The 10,720-nt window shown below is 44.4% G+C and overlaps 1 protein-coding gene across 1 annotated transcript in view; it reads left to right on the forward strand.

Annotated features, from left to right (window-relative positions):
- synpra (synaptoporin a) overlaps positions 1–1,713 on the forward strand; it is a 45,410-nt gene extending 43,697 nt beyond the window's left edge. The window contains exons 5-6 of the mRNA XM_023993821.2: positions 41–232; positions 326–1,713. Coding sequence (XP_023849589.1) covers positions 41–232; positions 326–583 — 450 coding nt within the window. The 3' untranslated portion in view covers positions 584–1,713. The remainder of the gene's footprint in view (positions 1–40; positions 233–325) is intronic.
- Positions 1,714–10,720: the final 9,007 nt, after the last annotated feature.

Genomic DNA, 10,720 nt, shown 5'->3' on the forward strand with positions numbered 1-10,720 from the left:
CTTGATCACTATTCAGTAACATGTCCCCCTCCCCTCTCAGGACTTCATAGTGACCGTGGTGTTCGCCTTCATGTGGCTGGTCAGTTCTTCGGCCTGGGCTCAGGCCTTGTCGGACGTCAAGGTCGCCACAGATTCAGATGAGGTGCTGGAGCTCATGTCTGCCTGTAAGGTCATGACCAACAAGTGTGGCTTAGTGCAAGGACCCCGTTGGTCAGGCCTTAACACCTCTGTGGTACGACAGACTGTGAACCACACACTACCACACCACACCACAACACACACACCACATGTTTGTTTTGTTGTGATATACTCTGTCTCTCCCCAGGTGTTTGGCTTCCTAAACTTCGTCCTGTGGGCAGGAAACATCTGGTTTGTTTTCAAGGAGACTGGCTGGCATAAGGGAGGACCTGCTCGGTACGCTGGAGCACCGCCCGAAAAACAGGCCGCGACCTTCAGCCAGCAGCAGCCCTACAACCAGGGCAGCTTCGACCAGTCAGGAGGCTACAGCGGCCAGGGAGACCGGGAGCAGGCATCAGAATACAGTCCTGTGGGCGAACCCACCTCCTACTCTAATCAGATGTAGACTTGCAGTCTGATTGGCACATAAGTGTTCTATAAGGGCAAATTCAATCAGGGGTTAAGGAAGGAAGGGGTTGAAGGGAGGGAGGGGGCAAGAGGGGCTAGCTCAGTTTGATCCTCTGATGCATCACATCGTTGGTGTCCTGTTTGTGCAAAAACATTTAAAAAATGTGTCCAAATGACCTACATGCAGTTCTTAGGTAAAAATATTCTGGTGCCAGAAAAGGTAAGTTGTCGATTGATACAGTTCCACGCGTTGTATTTCGAAGTATTGTACAAAATCTAGATTTTGGTTACGTTTTTAGATGTTGTTTTCGTGAATGTTGTATTGCCTGTGGCTTGAGTCTGTTTACAGTTTATCTTTTTCTGTGCTAGGTGCAATGTCACAGACCTTTTTAACTAGACGTCTTTTTCAAACTGGTTTGTACTGTCGTGGAAGAGAAATGTGGTCTACAATTGTATAATTCTTGAAGTTTCCTATATAGTCTTGACAAAGTGCATGAAGTTGTGCTATGTGTTTCTATGCTTGTTTGTGCACATTCTAATTATGAAACTGGCAGGATTTAATCTCAGCGTTACAGCAAGGTAACAGTAGCAGTTTATTCCTCATTATTAGAATTTTATTTCATAGCTTGTATTGATTTATATTTTTTTCAAGACATCCTTTATAGTATACACTATATTTTAATAAATGTTTTAATTTTTTATATTTAGAATGATTATTTAAATTGTATCAAGTTTCATTTCACTGCACTAAGGAAGAATTGTACCTTTCATGGCAGATAACCTTTCATTACACAAGATGCCCTTGATCATAAATGAGTTTTTGATGTTGGTGTTAACAATAGTAAATGGGAAATGTGTTTGTACCCGCTCTGTTTACAAATGGTCGCTCTTGATTCAAATTAAAGAATCATTTCATACACATCCTGGAGATAGCTAGCTAGGCCCCAGTGAAAAAGGGCCAGAAGAACTTAGTTGCAATTAAAATAGTGAGCTCTGCCAAGCTTGTCTGTATAACCATTCCTGAACACCCTCCATTTTATCTGTCATGTTTTCTCTGTCTTGAATTCTATAAACAAAGTAATTCAGGTTTGTACAACTTTTCAATGAATAAAAATAAGTCTAATGAGACGATGTCTGATATTGATGATGATAATGAATTAACCATGTGTCTTGAGCGTCAAAGCATGTGGTAAAAAAAAAAGAGTCTATGTATGTACTTGCTCTTCTGTCCGTGTAACATTATAATTTGAACAATTTGAAAACCATTTACCAGTATTTGTAATCTGTTTATGATTACTGAGGGTGGAGGATATTTTACAAGCATTTTGAATAATGCTATTGGACAAGTCCATATTCATGGTATGTTATTTTTCTCTCTCTCAGACGTTTGCACAAAGAGTGTCTTAGGGGACATGGGTAGACAGGCCAGTATCCCTAATGGGCCAGGCTAACTCCAGCATAGAGGTACCTGATACACCCCTCACCCTGCCCCGACCCAATGCACCAGGCAGAGCACCACCTTTAAACACACCTCAGCTTGGTTACCATAGGGATGGGAGAATGGGCAATGAACGTCTGTCAGATGGTTGAGCAGAAACAGCATTTCCCAGAGAGAGGCAGTCAGTTAAGTCTGTGGCCCTTTGTTTACCGTTACCAGAGTGAAGGAATTCTACTAGCAAACAAACAAACCTAATCCCAGACTTTATGTCTCAATAAAGAAAATGATCAGTGTCCAGTAAACCTGAATCAGCAGACAGGAATCCCTGGGTAATGAGTCCAGCAGTCATTTGTCCCCAAGCTTTAGAATGAAAGGTATCTGGCTGAATGTATTAGTTTAACTTGGGAATCTAACAATGAGCATCTGACCTGACAACAGAGATTTCTTATTGCTATTCTCAGGGAACAGCACTTACGTATTTAAGATGATCCAATCTGGAGCTCAGATTGACTATTACTTTGGCCCTAACAAACAGCACCTAAGCGGGCTTGGTCACAGTAAGGCTAGTGTTTGCCTAAGCACACCTGTTGCCAAGTGACCTGTTCTACACTAAAGCTTCCTGTTAATTTGGGTGGTTCAACATTAAACCAAAGAACACAAGTAAAATAGGATTTCAAACATTAGTCAATACAGCTTCCAAGGTGTCAAACAGGTATGTGAACCTATTGTACCATTACATGTTAACCTTTCTATACCAGTGTCCAAGTCGGACTATGTGGGAGTGTGCCATTGCTATCAGTTTGCTGAGTACTATTTGTTCCTGGTTCTTTGAAACAGGGTTAAAGTGTCCAAACAGCTGTCCTCCATTGAAGGTAGGTACAGTATGGTCGCTGGCTCATTGTCACTCAGCTACTGTAAGCTTATGTGTTTTTATTGCTGCATCTAAAATCAAACAATTGTTTGATTGGGGGTCTCTCTCTCTGTGCTGCTCTTTTTACAGCTCTGCCGGGTCAACAGAGGAGTGGTCAGGGAGACGTTACTCACCAAGTTTCAGACTTTTACCAGGGCAAGAGAAGTTACTCACAGTTTCAGGCTGTTACCAGGGTAATTACACTTAACACAAATATAAACACAACATGTAAAGTGTTGGTCTCATGTTTCATGAGTTGAAATAAAAATCCCTGATATTTTCCATACGCACAAAAATCGTATGGAATATTTCTCTCAAATGTTGTGCACACATTTGATTGCATCCCTGTTAGTGAGCATTTCTCTTTTGCCAAGGTAATGTGTCCACCTGACAGGTGTGGCATATCAAGAAGCTGATTAAACAGCATGATCATTACACAGGTGCACTCAAGAAAAACGCCAACAACAGTCACCCACGAAGCATCGTTACCCATCGCTCCACAAAAGCCGCGGACCTTGCAGAGCAAGGGGAACCACTACTTCTAGGTTTCAGAGCAAGTGACGTAACCGACTGAAAGGCTGCTAGCGCGCACCACCGCTAACTAGCTAGCCATTTCACATCCGTTACACTCACCTCCCCTTTCGACTTCCTCCTTTTCCGCAGCAACCAGTGATCCGGGTCAACAGCATCAATGTAACAGTATAACTTTAGACCGTCCCCTCGGCCCGAACCAGGGACCTAAATTAAAGAATAAAAGGCTGTGTATTTTCTTGATCACCCATCCAGAGAGACTGTTTTTCTTGAGCTTTAGAGACATTGCGTCTAACCTACTTTAGCATGAGCTGTTGCCTCTCAAGCAGTGAGTAGGCATTCTGGTCAGGATCAGGTGACTTGCTGATGAGCCTTTCATGCGGACCCTTCAGCTTCGGTCCGAGAGCAATTTCTGCAGGTGTGAAACCTGTTGACTCCTGCCAGGCAGAGTTGATGGAGAAGCGGAACTCAGGCAACCAGCTGTCCCAAGTGTTGTGCTTGTCCTTCACGAAGGTTGCAATCATGGTCTTCAATGTGTGATTGATGCGTTCTGAGTGTATTCCCATACATCCTTCCTCACATCGGGCCAGCAGGTAACTTCCAGCACTTTGAGTAGGGTTTTTAGCCTCCCTAAATGTCACCAAGGGGACTGTGGTGGAAGTATCTCAAGAACTGCTCTCTCATCCCATGTAGGATGAACAGTTTAAACTTTTGACCTCCCTGTCCAACAGGGATTACCAGGTACCGATACCCATTTTCAATGGCATATTTAATGCGTCCATGTCTTGGCCTTCAGCCCTGGACATTATGGTCTGCACCTCAGGTTTACACTGCTGAGCTAAAGCTATGTCAGACCAGTCCAAGGGGAGGGAACATTTGTGACTGCCAGATGCATGGCTGGAGCAGACCATGGCTTGCTTCTGCCTCCCAACCCGAGGTGCAGGAGAGACTAGCCGGAACAATGTTGCACTGTCCTTTTATGTAGGTGACATGGAAGTCAAAATGTAGTCTGATCATCCATCTACCAGTCTTGAATTGGGCTTTGGATGGTTGAACACCCAGGCCAGGGCTGAGTAGTCAGTAATGACCTCGAATTTCCTCCCTTCAAGGAAAGACCGCCACTTTTCCACCGCCCAAATGACTGCTAGGGCACTCTCGCTCAGAGACAGAGTAATTATTCTCGGCAGAATTCAACAGTCTTGATCCATAGGCGATAACTCGCTCATCGCCATCAATCTCTTGTCTAAACAGCACCAGGTCCGATGTCACTGGCATCTGTTTGCACTTTGGGCAGGTAGAAGCCATGGGAGAGTAGCATTGCTGCTTTGGTTAGGGCCTCCTTCAAGTCCTCGAAAGCCCAAGACACATCCTTCTTCTTCAGAGCATTGAGGGGAGCAGAGCAGTTGTATTCATACAGAAACTCAAGATCAAGCAAGATCAAGCTCAAAATGGCGCCGGAAGAAATGGCAGCAGTTATTTGCAAGAGGAAGTGACGGAGGTACAGAAGATAAAGAGCCGGATGCCTGGTCAGGACCCGGAGAAGGCGAGTGGGAAAGCTGCCGTTACTCACCAACATGCAATCATTGGACAATAAATTAGACAGGGTACGATCACGAATATCCTACCAATGGGACATAAAAAACTGTAAAACCCTATGTTTCACAGAATCGTGGCTGAATAACGCCATGGATATTCTTCTAGCGGGATATACGCTGCACCGGCAAGATAGAACAGCACACACCGGTAAGACGAGGGGGGGGGGGGGTCTGTGCATATTTGTAAACAACAGCTGGTGCACGAAATCTAAGGAAGTCTCTAGATTTTGCTTGCCTGAAGTAGAGTATATTGCAATAAATTGCAGGCCACACTACTTGCCATACTTTTCGTGGCTGTTTATTTACCACCACAGAAACATGCTGGCACTAAGACCGCACTCAGTCAGCTGTATAAGGAAATAAGCAAACAGGAAACCACTCACCCAGAGGTGGCGCTCCTTGTGGCCGGAGACTTTAATGCAGGGAAACTTAAATCAGTTCTACCAAATTTCTATCAACATGTTAAATGTGCAACCAGAGGGAAAAAATTCTAGATCACCTGTACTCCACACACAGAAACATGTACGAAGCTCTCCCTCGCCCTCCATTTGGTAAATCCGACCACAACTCTATCCTCCTGAATCCTGCTTACAAGCAAAAATTAAAGCAGGAAGCACCAGTCACTCGGTCTATAAAAAAGTGCTCAGATGAAGCAGATGCTAAACTACAGGACTGTTTTGCTATCACAGACTGGAACATGTTCCGGGATTCTTCTGATGGCATTGAGGAGTACACCACATCAGTCACTGGCTTCATCAATAAGTGCATCGAGGACGTCGTCCCCACAGTGACGGTACGTACATACCCCAACCAGAAGCCATGATTACAGGCAACATTCGCACTGAGCTAAATAGTAGAGCTGCAGCATTCAAGGTGCGGGACTCTAACCCGGAAGCTTACAAGAAATCCTGCTATGCCCTGCGACGAACCATCAAACAGGCAAAGCGTCAATACAGGGCTAAGATTGAATCATACTACACCGGCTCCAACGTTCGTCTTATGTGGCAGGGCTTGCAAACTATTACAGACTACAAAGGGAAGCACAGCCGCGAGCTGCTCAGTGACACGAGCCTACCAGATGAGCCAAATCACTTCTATGCTCACTTCGAGGCAAGCAACACTGAGGCATGCATGAGAGCATCAGCTGTTCCGGACGACTGTGTGATCACGCTCTCCGTAGCCGACGTGAGTAAGACCTTTAAACAGGTCAACATACAAAATACTGCGTGGCCAGACGAATTACCAGGACGTGTGCTCCGGGGATGTACAGACCAACTGGCAGGTGTCTTCACTGACATTTTCAACATGTCCCTGATTGAGTCTGTAATACCAACATGTTTCAAGCAGACCACCATAGTCCCTGTGCCCAAGAACACAAAGGCAACCTGCCTAAATGACTACAGACCCGTAGCACTCACGCCCGTAGCCATGAAGTGCTTTGAAAGGTTGGTAATGGCTCACATCAACACCATTATCCCAGAAACCCTAGACCCACTCCAATTTGCATACTACCCAAACAGAGCCACAGATGATGCCATCTCTATTGCACTCCACACTGCCCTTTCCCACTTGGACAAAAGGAACACTTATGTGAGAATGCTATTCATTGACTACAGCTCAGCGTTCAACACCATAGTACCCTCAAAGCTCATCACTAAGCTAAGGATCCTGGGACTAAACAACTCCCTCTGCACCTGGATCCTGGACTTCCTGACGGGCCGCCCCCCCAGGTGGTGAGGGTAGGTAGCAACACATCTGCCACGCTGATCCTCAACACTGGAGCTCCCCAAGGGTGCGTGCTCCGTCCTCTACTGTACTCCCTGTTCACCCACGACTGCATGGCCAGGCACGACTCCAACACCATCATTAAGTTTGCAGACGACACAACAGTGGTAGGCCTGATCACCGACAACGACGAGACAGCCTATAGAGAGGAGGTCAGAGACCTAAACACAACATGTAAAGTGTTGGAACCATGTTTCATGAGCTGAAATAAAATATCACAGAATTTTTTCAAAAGCACAAAAATATAGTTTATCTCAATTTTTTTGCACAAATTTGTTTACATCCGTTAGTGAACATTTCTCCTTTGCCAATATAATCCATCCACCTGACAGGTGTGGTATATCAAGAAGCTGATTAAACAGCATGATCATAACACAGGCGCACCTTGTGCTGTGGCATTGTGTTGTGTGACACAATGCCACAGATGTCTCAAGTTTTGAGGGAGTGTCACGCCCTGACCGTAGAGATCCTTTTTATGTCTCTATTTTGGTTTTGTCAGGGCGTGAGTTGGGGTGGGTATTCTATGTTCTATGTTGTGTATTTCTTTGTGTTTGGCCGGGTGTGGTTCTCAATCAGAGGCAGCTGTCTATCGTTGTCTCTGATAGAGAACCATACTTAGGTAGCCTTTTTTCCCACCTGTCTTTGTGGGAAGTTGACTTTGTTTAGGGCACATAGCCTTTGAACTTCACGGTTTGTTTTTGTAGTGTTTATTGTTTTGTTCGGCGTCATTTTGATTAAAATAAAGAAAATGTACGCTGACCACGCTGCACCTTGGTCCTCTTCTTACAACAGCCATGACAGGGAGCATGCAATTGGCATGCTGACTGCAAGAATGTCCACCAGAGCTGTTGCCAGAGAATTGAATGTTCGTTTCTCTACCATAAGCTGCCTCCAACATTGTTTTAGAGAATTTGGAGGTACGTCCAACCGGCATCACAATCGCAGACCAAGTGTAACCATGCCAGCCCAGGACCTCCACATCCAACTTCCTTGTCTGCGGGATTGTCTGAGACCAGCCACCCAGACAGCTGATGAAACTGAGGAATATTTCTGTCTGTAATAAAGCCCTTTTGTGGGGAAAACCTTATCCTGAATGGCTGGGCCTGGCTATCACATCTGTAAAGAAATACAATTTCTAGGTCAAATAACATGTACAGTGGGGAGAACAAGTATTTGATACACTGCCGATTTTGCAGGTTTTCCTACTTACAAAGCATGTAGACGTCTGTCATTTTTATCATAGGTACACTTCAACTGCGAGAGACGGAATCTAAAACAAAAATCCAGAAAATCACATTGTATGATTTTTAAGTAATTAATTTGCATTTTATTGCATGACATAAGTATTTGATCACCTACCAACCAGTAAGAATTCCGTCTCTCACAGACCTGTTAGTTTTTCTTTAAGAAGCCCTCCTGTTCTCCACTCATTACCTGTATTAACTGCACCTGTTTGAACTCGTTACCTGTATAAAAGACACCTGTCCCACACACTCAATCAAACAGACTCCAACCTCTCCACAATGGCCAAGACCAGAGAGCTGTGTAAGGACATCAGGGATAAGATTTTAGACCTGCACAAGGCTGGGATGGGCTACAGGACAATAGGCAAGCAGCTTGGTGAGAAGGCAACAACTGTTGGCGCAATTATTAGAAAATGGAAGAAGTTCAAGATGACGGTCAATCACCCTCGGTCTGGGCTCCATGCAAGATCTCACCTCGTGGGGCATCAGTGATCATGAGGAAGGTGAGGGATCAGCCCAGAACTACACGGCAGGACCTGGTCAATGACCTGAAAGAAGCTGGGACCACAGTCTCAAAGAAAACCATTAGTAACACACTACGCCGGTCATGGATTAAAATCCTGCAGCGCACGCAAGGTCCCCCTGCTCAAGCCAGCGCATGTCCAGGCCCGTCTGAAGTTTGCCAATGACCATCTGGATGATCCAGAGGAGGAATGGGAGAAGGTCATGTGGTCTGATGAGACAAAAATAGAGCTTTTTGGTTTAAACTCCACTCACCGTGTTTGGAGGAAGAAGAAGGATGAGTACAACCCCAAGAACACCATCCCAACCGTGAAGCATGGAGGTGGAAACATCATTCTTTGGGGATGCTTTTCTGCAAAGGGGGACAGGACGACTGCACCGTATTGAGGGGAGGATGGATGGGGCCATGTTATCGCGAGATCTTGGCCAACAACCTCCTTCCCTCAGTAAGAGCATTGAAGATGGGTCGTGGCTGGTCTTCCAGCATGACAACGACCCGAAACACACAGCCAGGGCAACTAAGGAGTGGCTCCGTAAGAAGCATCTCAATGTCCTGGAGTGACCTAGCCAGTCTCCAGACCTGAACCCAATAGAAAATCTTTGGAGGGAACTGAAAGTCCGTATTGCCCAGCGACAGCCCCGAAACCTGAAGGATCTGGAGAAGGTCTGTATGGAGGAGTGGGCCAAAATCCCTGCTGCAGTGTGTGCAAACCTGGTCAAGAACTACAGGAAACGTATGATCTCTGTAATTGCAAACAAAGGTTTCTGTACCAAATATTAAGTTCTGCTTTTCTGATGTATCAAATACTTATGTCATGCAATAAAATGCAAATTAATTACTTAAAAATCATACAATGTGATTTTCTTGGATTTTTGTTTTAGATTCGTCTCCCACAGTTGAAGTGTACCTATGATAAAAAATTACAGACCTCTACATGCTTTGTAAGTAGGAAAACCTGCAAAATCAGCAGTGTATCAAATACTTGTTCTCCCCACTGTATTTATGAACTTGGGGGGGACTATATAATTACAAAATGAACACAACCAAACAATAAATTATTTTTGTGGCGGTTGTCATGACAGTCCTGTGAGGATCAGAATGGGTCAGATCAGACTGGGAGGGGTGACAGTAACCAGCACTCTCTCTCTCTCCCACAGAGGAGAGAGGGGGAGCTGCTGGATGGTTTTGACACCTCCACACCCAGTCGTAAATTTGAGCAGGAGAGAACTCTCTCTCTACCCTTTAGTATCAACCAAAGCAATGCCTTTGTCTAGAGAGACTTTTGCCCACCCAAAACTCTAACGTCCAAAAAGTGAATAATGGAACAATATGTGACTGACCGGCTCAAATCAGTCTTATGTAGCAAAATCTGAAATAGTTTTTTTTACATTGGATAAAATGGTATACGATACACTACATTTTTTAGGAACAATGGGAAAGTAATTCTGCTTTGAAAGTTGATAAACTTGTAAATTCACTTTTGAGAAAAGGGCCTTTGAATGTTTTGTACCTACTGGAGAGCTCTCCTTTGTCTGCACCCACTCAGCATTGTTCACACCCTCTTAAGCCAGCCCCACCCATCTCTTTAAGGATTCACATGTGAGGTCATGTGCTAAACAGTGAGTAGTGTAGTAAAGTTTAAGACTAAAAGTGGTAGTAGCCTACAACAAGGAAAAATTCCAGGTAAACAGAAAGTGTCCAGATATTTTATAAATATTAGATGACGCTTACCCAGACACACTTGTCTAACTTGATGGGTCATGTGAAAGAAATGCTATAACCCCCAGCCACATCCAGTGGTGGAAAAAGTACTAAATTGTCATACTTGAGTAAAACTATAAATAATCTCAAATTCCTTATACTAAACCAGACGCAGCAATTTTATTTTTTATTTTTTTATGGACGGATAGCCAGGGGCACATTCCAACACTCAGACATAATTTACAAACAAAGCATTTGTGTTTAGTGAGTCTGCCAGATCAGATGCAGTAGGGATGACCAGGAATTTTCTCCTGATAATTGTGTGAATTGGACAATTTTCCTGTCAAAATGTAACGACTACTTTTGGGTGTCAGGGAAAATGTATGGAGTAAAAAGTACATTATTTTC

The sequence above is a fragment of the Salvelinus sp. IW2-2015 genome, linkage group LG1, assembly GCF_002910315.2.
Source record: "Salvelinus sp. IW2-2015 linkage group LG1, ASM291031v2, whole genome shotgun sequence".
NCBI lineage: Eukaryota > Metazoa > Chordata > Actinopteri > Salmoniformes > Salmonidae > Salvelinus > Salvelinus sp. IW2-2015.